A 12,197-nucleotide genomic window follows, 5' to 3' on the forward strand; every position below is an offset into this window, starting at 1 on the left:
ATCACAATGAAAGACAAACCGTTTTATAACCATTTGAGGCGTTACCGGTACGGTAGGACTCTATTAGAACAGATATTAAAGTGCAAGTACAGACAAAGAAGAAACCAATAAAAACGCAAAAGTGAAAGTATGTGTAACATTATGTCAGCCCACACCCACAGAGCAAGAAACCACAGCTACAAAAACAAAACAAAACAGAAGAAGTCCAGGTTCCATACTTTATAAACCCAAGAGTGAAAATGACCTTTAATAATTGTAGAATGGGTATACTTTGAGAACACAATTACTCACATTAACTTTTGATGACTCAGTGACACATGGACATGAAGTTGGGTGACTGCACATGAAGCCAAATAAAACCACACACACAAAAACAAAACAGGTGTTTCCAGTTAAACCATTAGGTTTCGATGGAGTAGTACAGTATAACGTACCACTTTTAAACTGCCACTCAGTGACAGTTTTTCAGGACAGACTTATAGTTTTTAAGATCGTCGCACCTGAAACTGCTAAGCTAAGCTCTGCCGATGACTGGTTTGGGTTTACAATGAGTTTACAACGACAAAACAGTGATTGCACAATGCAACACTTTATTTGTGAGTACAAGATCAGTTACTAACAATGCATCCCTAACATTTGACACTTCAAGGCATAGAAACAATTCTGAAGTTAATGAGTAACTCAGTGAACCTAAGTGGAACATCACTACTGGACACTGACATACATAACTACCAAAGCTTGGCATATAGATCCCCTTTTAACTTCCCATTTTGCCTCTTTTACATGACTCACGCTGAATAATTTGTGACCAGTACCATAATCATCAGTGTCTGGCCATTGACCAAGCAGGACTGGGCAATTAAGCAGAGTTCCTGACAAACACAACAGCTAAAAAACACTTATTTCATCAAGAAGCGGGAATCATCATCATGTCAAGCAAATCTGAGGCAGAACAAGGAAACACATTGTCCGGCTGGGGGCTTGAAAACCCAACTTTTTGGTGTAGGAATTTTGAGCTTTTCTTAGCTTTAAAATATAAAAAAAAGTGACATGAATAGAGCACCTAATTAAAAAAAAAAAAACATAAACAACAGTGCTAAATTAGGTGTTGCCTTTGTACAATCTCTAGGCTAACCTGTGGGCCAGTACATCAACAAAGTGGAGGTTTTAAAGACATAAATGCTTTGCCTGTTAAGTCCTTTACTTGGGGGGGAAAAACTCTGCAACCCTCCACTTCAGAAACCAATGAGACACCCAGCCAGCCAGCAGGCTGCTACTGCAGTTTTTCAGCTGCCCGGGGCTCCTGGAATGCAAAGGGAGCCAAGGAGAGCAGCAGCACAGGCATGTGTTGGGAACAGAGAGGACTCAGTGTGCCAAAGAAACAGCCAAGAGGAGATTTCCACCCGATAGGCCCCAGTGCTACTGCTGCTGGTAGAGCTTGCGTGGGCCTGTGTAGGGAGCCCAGAGATGGGGCTCTGCGTGGCAGCGGAGAAAGGACCCTTTGTTATTAAGTATTATGTATTAAGCCCCACAGCAACTCAGCATCTCTCTGTACTGCTGCAAGGAAGGGGGCAGAAACAGCAACAAAGGTGGAAGAGGGATTGAAGGTTGTGAGGAGATGGTAAAAACATAATATAAAACAAGATAACAGAAGAAAAACATGCAAACATGATTGAATTACTATCCTGCTGTGTTGACAGCAGGAAAAGCAGGGTAATCTAAGAATGGCACCTAAGGAAAATTAATTGTTCTTATTTTTGCTCAAAATCTATGGGGTTGTTTTTTTTAACCATGTTGTCAAACAAAAAGTTATCACATTGTTCAGCACAGTGAATTATAACTGTCCCTGCAGTTCCACAATGTCTTTGAAACTGAGAGCCACTAAAAGCAGCACATATTCTCGGAAAGCTTGAGCATGTGCAATGCATGAAAACAAAACAAGCAATTTGGAACAATGGTGGGCTAATGAGTGATTGTGGTGTTGGGAAAATAATTCAGATTATCTGACCCGGCCTGTCAAAGTATCCCCACAAAACCACTAATATTGGGCATTGTTTGGCATTTATGCCAACCAGAAAGTTGTAAACAACTATAGTATATATAAAAATAATACAAGTGAGCAAACCAATTCATGGATTATTGCCATGCTGTCAACATAAAATGAGAATAGTCTTGAGATACACTGCAGAATGGATTTCTAGAGACAGAACTGAGCAATTTCTTAGAGCAAGCAACATCATGTTTGGTCAGTGGACAGTGTCTTGTTGGACAAAATACGCAGAGATGGGGACAATGCTTACTGTGATGGCTGGTTTAAATGTAAAGGGATCAGACTTTAAAGAAAAAAATAGATGGACTTGTTTGAAGATACAAACACACTTGTAATATTGATATACAAGATATTTTTAATAGCAGGAAACAGCACAGCAACATTAGCTCTATTTCATGTTTCCAACAAAAGTGACAGTAAATACATTATGTTCCTGTGTCCCTTCAAAAATGAGCTGTGAAATTCTTAAGAACTAGAATTGCTCCAAAGTTATAATAAGCATGGAGAAGGGATCAATAAATTGTGTATTCTACTTGCACCTATACAGACAGGGTGTCTTGCGGTTGTGACAGTTTTGTTCTGGCTATGGTTTGTTATTCTGTCAACATGCTTGAGTCAAAGATGAATTACCATTCTTTAATTTGTTGCTAAATGAAAACTTGTGTGATAAGTTACCTCAATAAAAGAGTGTAGGGCATTGTAATCAGGGTCTACTACACTCCTTGAGACTTCCATATTGTTGACCGTAAAACAACAACAAAGAGTTGAACAAAGATATGATCAAAACACTTGTGGGCCTAACACAAGACACAAACTGCTATTCCAGAAGGAGCATTGGGCTTCAATGTTTCCCTCGACTTTGTTCTCTAGAGTAAACACAACAATAGTTCACATCTGGACTTCCCTGCTCTTAGAAATGCCAAGTGTCACATCTTTACCCTGCACTGCAAACAGGAAACGACCGAAACTTTTACTGGAACAAAGGCGGAGGAGTGGGAAACTACACTGTTGGGAAAGGCTGGAAGCGACGCAGGTCCTCAACATTCAACGGCACATCACAGCAGCTGGATGTAACGTGGCCAACTGGCTCACGAGCTGGCCCGAAGCAGAGTCACACGCTCCGACACGTGCAACTGTACTGCGAGCTATTTAAACAAAGAGTGTGGTGGGCTGCCAGCGCTCGCGCGCGCACACACACACACGTACACACACACGCACGTGAATAAAAAAACAAAGACAAAACCTCCACCAAAGTGACAGTCCAACACGCACACATATCTGTGAAGCCTCTGATTTACCTACACTCCCACACAAGCGCCATAAAAGAATCCATTATGCGACAGAGGAGAACCTCTCGCTTCCTTGTACGGTTTATTGTTCACATGACCGAACGTAATAATACAGTAACCAAACAGCTGTTAACTATTAAGACACGGGACAGGAAAGCGACTGGGAATATTTCGTGTTTATGTCTTGTCACTACGCACTTCGTCAAAGTGGGATAGTGAACTTGGAACACACGGCAGAGCTCACGGAAACCAAAATAAGACGTTTAAACAACCAAGATCGCGGCTCGCTTGGTGAACAACAACTCGTTAGTTGAACAACGAGAAAACTGACAGGCACTTGGCGGCCTTTCGTTTTTTTTTTATTGTGAGACGATGCCATATTATGGACGTTTTCAATGTTATTGTGTATTAAGTAGAAAGCGAGAGGGTGAACGACAGCTCGTAGTGGCCTATGTCTGCTTAGCTTGCGAAAAAAAAAAAAAAAAAAAAACCCGATAAGACTCACCAACGTAAAGGTTACCAGTAGCGAGCCCTCCTCGCGCTCGGTTCACATTCGAGACATTAATGTAGACGTTACTGGAACCGCTGACGCGAGAATGGTGGAAAGATTCGGTTAAAAAATAAAAATCCCTGCTTTCGTCGTGTAGTCCCGCTCGGTTCCGTGTCCGCGGCTCGCCAGCAGCTCTTTATTTGAGGTGAGCGGAAACACTCGCTGTGAGAACTCCACGGGGCTGCCCGCCTCGCTCTCGCGCGGTCTCCATGGCGACCTCGGGAAAAAGGGCGGGTCCAAAAGCGCACGTCGCGACTTCCATATAAAAAAGCACGAGATTTGATGAGAGGACAAAAGAACAAAAGCTGAAACATCATGACTGAGAACAATGACAACTGCAACGGCCTCAAGGCGTATGATATATTATCAACTGCTGTTCGTCAATTATTTTTTGTAACTGGCATGACAAAAGCAGAACTATGCTTACTCTCATGTTCATTCAAGATCAATAAATACAAACAAACCACAGTGTTATAGCATATTTGAGCAAAAAGATAATTTAAAGTGCTTTACAAACATATACAGTTGGCAAATATGAATAATAAATAAGCTAAACAGAAATCAGGCAAAGGAAATTAAAATAGTGACAGTGCTACAGAGATACAATGCAACATAAATATATAAATATGTAATAAGAAATGCATTTGTCCCCCAATGGGGACATTTGCATTGTTGAAGGAGCAAGTGAACAGTAATAAAATAGTAGCAAAATAAGAATAAGAATAAGAATGAATATTAGAAAATATTGAAAAACAAGATAATTACTGTAAAATAGTATGCGTTCATGCAAGATAATGTTTGTAGTGATTTGAAATATACCAGAGATTTGTTATTATTGCAGGGAATAAACGGATAATATATATTGCACACGAGAGAACAGAAAGTGCAGTGTGTCAATTGTCTAAGAAGTTCTCCAGGGATGTTCATCATTTATCCTTTTAAGTCTGAGACAGACCTATTCATAGATCTGTCAGTATAATAAATACCTACCGGTACTCTGTTTACTAAAATGCAGCAGTCCTGCAGTTCAGGGAGTTTGTTACAAATCTTTGTTGCCTAAAAATGAATAGCAGCCCTTCAGTTCTGAAGACCAGTAATATTTTAAAATCTATTTCAACCAAGGCGACTATGACCAGCAGCATTCAAACTCTTTTGCACAAACAACACAGTACATTAAAAAAATCCAAAAAACAACAAATATCCTAAATAAAGTATAGTGAAAAACTGGATTAAATATACTAGGATTTGAATTACAAAGTTACATCCACAATGTCATTGTAATTAATGTTTAATTTGATTCAATCAAAGGCAACAGTGAACAAACAATAGTCCAGTTGTCATTCAAAAGAATTGAGTGTTGTAGCAGGCTGATTTTCTGTGATCTTGTCACTGGCTTGTGGATCGTAATACCTTAAATATTCCTTTGACTTAATTTCCGACGGACAAAGCACATAGTAGGCCAATACATGAGAACATGTACACCAGTACACATATTTGTTCCACATCCACCAAAAGCAGCTTCTGCTTCAAAACCTTTAATGTAATTTTATAAAAAGGTTTTTATTGTCCAGGCAATGAATGTTAGAGTTTATCTTTATATGAGTTGACATTTGTGTAAAAATAGCAAACAACAAACAACACAAATTTAGGTTGTTACAGTATGATACTACAAATTGATATAAATAACCATATCAATATGTAGGAATATTTCACAATTTACTTTTTACTGTATTCACAACATCATTACCAGTACTGCATTATTTAACACAACTTCAACTGGTATGTCTTCCGTGGCCTTTTAACAGACCACCCAGTATTGCTTTGTTTCATTATAGACGCTTAGGCTGAAAAAAGTAAATTGTCACAGTGCGCATAGCCATTAGATTTTCTTTGAGATGAGTGGGTGTTAAACTGTAAAAGTGATAAATGGATAAAAACATGAGCTAAATGTTCTAAGCCACTACAGTGTATTCTGTTATGAAATATACATTGCTGTTTAATATTTACATAATGAACTTGCACATGGAAGATTGAGGCGAATGAGTGGGTGACATTTAAACTTTCATTCACACAGTGGAGAAATAAGGAACGATTATGAAACCTAAAAGTGGTTCACTCATAACGTCGACAGCCCCACTATTGCATCACTGCAAAGGTGCAGTGAAAGAGGCACTCACTGTTTTTTTTGAATTTCCTGTCTTAGTGCCACATCCCCAGAGAGTTCATCGACTACTGCAAACACCTTACAGTTACAGAACAGTAAACATCGAATCAATCATGTCATGCACATTTATAGAATAATGGCTCTCCAGAGACTGAAGAAATTATGGATTTTTTTTTTTTAATCGATGAAATACATAAGGCAGACTGGGAGACATACATTACATTTCTATCTATCTATCGGTCAACCGCAGTCGAGATTTAGAAGATTTAGAAGAGTGAGTTCACTCATTTTATTCATTAATTTGTATCTATTTTCTTAGATTGAATCAGTAATGTGTTCTATTTAAAAGTAGGGAGGAATCAATACTCCAGTAATGACTAAAGAGGTTTCCTTTGAAGTGTAGGATTCACACGGAAGGACACAGAAGACCTGAATGTTGTCATGATGCGTCAATTTGAAAAACCACATGGATACTAATCAAGCTTTAGCATTTTATCAAGATTCAAGATCACACAATATTGTCATCTGTTTGTGTGTTGTCACTGCATATCTGCGAGATCCACTGTTTCACAGTCATTTTGACATGTTTGACATCCACCTTGTTTTTTAAAATCCACCCGTGTCCTGTCTTCAGGGGGGGGGTCCTCTCTGTTATTCTCTGCCTTAAAATATATTTGTAGATGTTTTAAAATGCAAGCACAGGAGAAACTCTCACCTATCAACTGTGCCATAATGTTGGGTTCTATATTAAAAATATCTGTGAATACTAACACAACCCTGAAGATCCTGTGAATGTGCTCATTAAAATGAAAATATATACAGTTAGGCAGTGGAACATAATCTACAATGCTAAAGAAAGGACATGTTCTACCGACCATAGGTTACAACGTGTTCAGTGTTTCCTCGTGATGGTCCCGTGGGACCCAATGCTCTGAATGTTTTAGAAGGTCCCCTGCACCAATACACCTGATTTCAATGAAGAAGTAGTTCCCAGGCCGCTGCAGAGATTTATGTTGACCTATTTTCTCGAATCAGGTGTGTTGGAGCAAGGGGACATCTAAATCATGTTGGGCAGGGTCACTCCAGCAGCAAAATCGGTGAAAAATATGCTGAGGACGACAGAATACATGTATAATGGAAAATGACAAAATCCAAGCATTAAACCTTCTCCAGGGCTAATACTCTGACACAATGATGACACCTAGTGGCTGCATTTCTTAAACACCTGTGTGTATGGGTATGCGGATCTGCTATATTTTCAAATACCCTGCCAAGAATGATTTTTAAATTGTCACTATTATTCATTGCATATGATTTATTGCATTCATCGTTTCAAACACTCACTTGAGACTAAACTGATAGTCTTCAATAATATCGACAGTTTCCCTGCATAGAGGGGCTCCGCGCTATTCTCGTTCGGATTTTGTGAAAGATTTAATATTTTGAGATGAAAAAAGCGTTTAATAACATAACATTTTGATATTACGTGTGCAAAAAAAACGGATACCCTCACAGCACAAACACACAGAAACAGAAGTTAAACTTCTCTTCTCCCCCCGTTCTTTGTGAAAATGGTTGCGTCCTCTCAGTCACTTCCTGTTCGGTGAGTCCTGTACTGCCTCGATGGGATTGTTGTCAAATTGGTAGGATCTTTATTAAAAAAACCAAAATACATATACACTGTATTGATTCGGGTTGTCCTGAATCAAAACAAGAAAAAAAAATGGCGGTTCAGCTCAAGCTTGCAAAGTATTTCGCTGTTGTTAACCTTCAGGGTGAATCGACGCAAACAAGTTAACTTTTATGTTGAGTTTGCTGGTTACTTTACCTCTCGCTCCAGAGCAGTTACCTTCCACCCAGATAAACAGTGCTGTCCCCGTGTGCACCCCTTCCCATCAGCTGAAGATCTTTACAGCGTTTACATCTGCAGCTACAAGTCGACCAAAGGCCGTCAGTGTCAGGACATTACCAGGAAGACGGCAATAAAGGCCAAGGCGAAAGACCAAGTGATCCACTGTTACTATCCTGAGCAGTTCGAATGACGTATTCACAGGCCCGCCTGAGAATTCTCCCCAGCGTTCGCTGTCTCTTTGACAAACTGGTGCAGATAAAAGTGGAGGGAGTCGCTCCTCATAAACCAGTGGAGCTGAGGTCCAAACTGGTTGATGATAAAGGAGTCGTCTTTAGAGCTTCTGCCCGGTACAAAGCAGATGCAGCTGGCCTGGTGGATGTCTGCAGGTCACCTTCTCTGGGAGGGAGTTACAGGGGCGTTGAGCCGATGGGTTTGTTTTGGTCCATGGCACCAGACACACCACACAGTAAGCTCCAGAAGAAGACTGTGCTCAGTCCAGCTGTGGTGGAGTTCGAAGCGTTGAATGGCGAGACAGGTGAGCGCTTAGCAACTGCAAGCAACGAGAGAGGATGCATGACCGAGGGAATGAAGAGAATACCACTGCAAGAAGGCAGATTACGTGGAGTCCTCTTCATACCACCAGGTAAGATATCATGGTGGAACTGGAGCTCATAAAACTAGAAAATCAAAATTGTGTCATTATTTAACTTGAAGTTTTTTTCCAATCATGTGTTTAGGAAAGGGTCCATTTCCAGGAATTATGGATTTGTACATCTTTGGTGGAGGTCTTACGGAGCCCAGAGCCAGCCTCTTGGCAGGTAAAGGATATGTTGTCCTGGCACTGGCCTATTATCACTATCAGGATATACCGAAACACCCAGAAAACTTTGATTTGGAGTATTTCGAAGAGGCTGTAACATATCTGAGGACACGGCCAGAGGTTAGTATTTAAGATCAAAGCTGCTAAATCCCATATCCTGTTTAATCTCTTCCAGACATATAATGTACTGTCTAAACAAGGAAAGTGAGAATGTAGTGGGGAAACACGTTTGTTTTCACTGTGTCAGTGTTGCCACCTACTGGCCCACTTTGATATTGCAGTTGTGTATTTGCATGAGCGTCACTAAAGAGAGGAAGGAGTCATTCTTGTATCAGTTATTTATGCACTCATCACACATAAACTTTAAACTTTCAGACATTCTAAAATTTCAATTGTGATTATTACGGTCACAAAAACACTGATCGTAAAGCAGTGATATGAACTATGGAGACAAACACTATAAATGATGAGTATTTGATTGTTACACTTTTTTCCTTTCTTTGATTTCCAGCAACAATTTCCACTCGGAATAAAATTATTGAAACATATAGTGGTTAAAGTTAGGTTCTTCAGCACACTAGGGTGTACATTAAAACCAATAAAATAATATTACTTCTGTAGTTTTTGTAAAAACCTATGTATTTGTTGTTTACTTAAAGTCATACATCTGCTCTCCCGACAGCTTGAAACATGTTTGAAAATGACACTGAAACCAAGCAAAGGGATGATGATGAACTATGCTGTGTTGAATTCGGGAATTGTACTGTTAAACAGGTGTGTACATGAGTTACATTTTCCTGCTTGATTGATGGGGATTTGGGTAAATCATGGAGAAATAATTCCATGGCTTAATTCGAACATATACGACGGTCTAAAGATTACTGCCACAATAAAAAACAAAACCTTGATATAGTCACATAAACTTTCATTGAGAATCAAATTACTTTTTCTATTTATTGAATGATTGATTGATTGATTGTCCTATTTTAGATCTGATTTACTTTTACTTACATTTTTAAATGATTGCTTAATGTAGTGTTTCTGTTGATTTTCACATTTTAGCAGCCAAGCGGATTCCAGAGTATAACATATTTAATTACATCTTAAAACACTGTTCTGGAATGCATATAATAATGTGCCTGAGACTTAAAACCTGATCTGTTCAAGCAATTATCCATTTCGTTTGCAGTGGCGTTCACAGACGTGTCCCCACCTCCTCAGAACAGCTATTAATTCGATTTTTTTGATCTTTATTCTGGTATCCATATGGAGGAACACAACAGAGATTGACCTGTCTGAGTGACTTATGTACACACCACCCTTTCACCCTATAAGTCTCTGTGTGGTGTTTTTTTTTTTTTTTTTCTTTTTTCATTTTATCTGCAAAAATGTGTGACAGTAAATGCTCTTTGCGAGGAATTATTTGCAGGGATTAAAATCTACTACAAAAATCCAATAAATCATTAACACACTGTCTGTTCAGGTTACAGGACCGGGGATTGGCATCCTATCTATTTCTCACGGTGGTACCATGGCGTTATCGATGTCAGCTTTTCTGTCTGGGATCTCAGCGACGGTCTGTATCAATGGCTGCATTGCAAATGTTGTGATTCCTTTACATTACAAAGGCATGGTAATACCTCCCCTCGAGCCTGTCATGGAGAATTTGAAAGTCACAGACTCCGGGCTGATAGATATACGCAATGCCTTACCAGACCCCACCTCAGGAGAAAACCGAGCGTCTTTGATTCCAATTGAACGTGCCAGCTGCCAGTTCCTGTTTGCCGTTTCTGAAGACGACCACAACTGGAACAGCGCCTTTTTCGCCAAGCATGCTGCTGCGATCCTCAGAAATCATGGCAAAGAGTCATTTCAGGTGGTTTCTTATCCGAAAGCCGGACACTTGCTGGATGTCCCTCACATGCCTTATTGTCCAACTGGGTTTCACGCACTTGTAGGGAGCGTTGTGTCTTTTGGTGGGGAGCCAAAAGCTCATTCTGAGGCTCAGCTGGACCTATGGGAAAGAGTCCAGGCTTTCTTCAAGAGCCACTTGCAGCAAAAGAGCTCTTTTTAGCAAGCAATGCTGCATCAAGTCTGCCAGACATCAGTGAATGATTTTTAATACACGCAACTGTTGAGGTGGGCATGAAAAGTTACGTTGTGTAGGTGTGTGTGTGTGTATCTAGTCTGTTTCTCTGTGTGTAAACATACTGTCTTTAATTATTTTTTGCAATGTGAAACTGCTGTTGTGCCGCCCCATTTGTGGCATTAATAATAAAGTCTGATCTAATCCAAATGTTAGACGTTTTGCAACCATCCACCTTCTTCTATACCCACTTAACGAACGCATTAATGGTGGCCCAAAGAGGTTCGAGAAATGAGCTAGTGTTCACTGCTTTGAGTCTGTGGACCGGTGACAGTTTTTATTGGGAAATGTGTCAGCCTGCCTGTTCCCACCCTCCTTGTCTTGTGGATGTCACTATCTTGCATTATCACTTGAGTTTGGATCAATTATAACTCAACAATTTCACTTGACGTGTCTTTGGACTGTCAGAGTGAAGCTCGAGGACCCAAATGAGACGTGCACACAAGGAGAAAATGCAAACTCATTCAAACCTGGAATTGAACCTTGATTTCCGAGTGCTGACTAGATCACACAATTTTTCTTAGGTATTTTTGTTTTTCATTAACATTTTTCTTGAATTATTTCTTTTTTCTTTTTTGTCTCATTCAACGAGTAGTGGATTAACTTTGATGATTTTGTATTTACTCTTTTCTTTCAACTATAAAACCTAACGTCAAAGAGTGTGATTCAGACGAGTCCAACAAGCAGGGATCTACTCCTCCTGCTGAACTCGGTGTTGAGTTGCAGGAATGTCTTCAGATCAATATGATTCATCAGTTGTTGTAATGAGGTGTCACCTTCATCTTCTTTATCGAGCCCTGGGATGAAAAGGTGTTTTCATACAGATCTTGAATGTATTTGGATCCTTATTCTCTGCCTTCTTATTAAAATTGGAGTCATCCATGAATTTGTTGTGCATTTCTAAAGTACGCCCTCACCTCTTTTTGGTATTTTTAGCGACCCAGAGAGGAATGTGATATGCAGTTGTGAGAGTCCAGGCTGAACAACACAACAGCGGCAATGTATAGGAGACACCTCATGCAATCCACCATCCACTGCTTTATAAAACTTTAGGTTGCATAAGATAGGCTGAGGCCAGGACGACAGGAGACATCCCGAGCAAGTAGAGAAGGAAAACCGATGTACACAGAGAAAATAAACCTCACACTGAAAGGCTCCCAAGCATAGACTCAACCCAAGGACATCAGAATGCCACACCTCATACCCCCACCCCTACATTTGACCACTGTTTTAGATCAACATCATGATTTTAAACAAAACAAGTGGAGTGTCATCGGATGTGGTGTATTTAAAAATAAATGTTTATTACAATCGGATCAATACATC

General features: G+C 39.8%; 2 protein-coding genes across 4 annotated transcripts in view; one reads left to right on the forward strand and one right to left on the reverse strand.

The window, feature by feature from the left end:
• The window catches only part of susd6 (sushi domain containing 6), a 30,254-nt gene extending 26,182 nt beyond the window's left edge, over window positions 1-4,072 (reverse strand). Inside the window, exon 1 of the mRNA XM_080491369.1 lies at window positions 3,845-4,072. The gene's annotated coding sequence lies outside the window, so the exon portion shown is untranslated. The remainder of the gene's footprint in view (window positions 1-3,844) is intronic.
• Window positions 4,073-7,640: 3,568 nt separating this feature from the next.
• LOC308126104 (acyl-coenzyme A thioesterase 1-like) lies at window positions 7,641-12,186 on the forward strand. 3 transcript variants are annotated; one of them, XM_080490232.1, is made up of 4 exons: window positions 7,641-8,548; window positions 8,643-8,723; window positions 10,209-10,301; window positions 10,441-11,755. In XM_080490232.1, exons 1-4 carry the CDS (start codon window positions 8,092-8,094, stop codon window positions 10,797-10,799), a joined length of 990 nt encoding a protein of 329 aa, XP_080346358.1. In that variant the 5' UTR covers window positions 7,641-8,091; the 3' UTR covers window positions 10,800-11,755. The 3 variants fall into 3 exon arrangements, with proteins under 3 accessions (XP_080346358.1, XP_080346357.1, XP_080346359.1); XM_080490233.1 differs by adding an exon at window positions 9,408-9,499 and having other exon boundaries at window positions 7,676-8,548; window positions 8,643-8,845; window positions 10,209-10,470; XM_080490231.1 differs by having other exon boundaries at window positions 8,643-8,845; window positions 10,209-12,186.
• The last annotated feature ends 11 nt before the right edge of the window (window positions 12,187-12,197 follow it).

Source organism: Lipophrys pholis (genome assembly GCF_963383615.2).
Source record: "Lipophrys pholis genome assembly, chromosome: 21".
NCBI lineage: Eukaryota > Metazoa > Chordata > Actinopteri > Blenniiformes > Blenniidae > Lipophrys > Lipophrys pholis.

What these genes read in the sequence shown, in the direction of transcription:
- LOC308126104 (XM_080490231.1), top strand. Translation starts at nt 8,092, where the DNA reads ATGACGTATTCACAGGCCCGCCTGAGAATTCTCCCCAGCGTTCGCTGT. An exon ending in AGTCCTCTTCATACCACCAG is followed by an intron (nt 8,549 to 8,642) that starts GTAAGATATCAT and finishes TCATGTGTTTAG; the next exon opens with GAAAGGGTCCATTTCCAGGA. An exon ending in ATCTGAGGACACGGCCAGAG is followed by an intron (nt 8,846 to 10,208) that starts GTTAGTATTTAA and finishes CTGTCTGTTCAG; the next exon opens with GTTACAGGACCGGGGATTGG.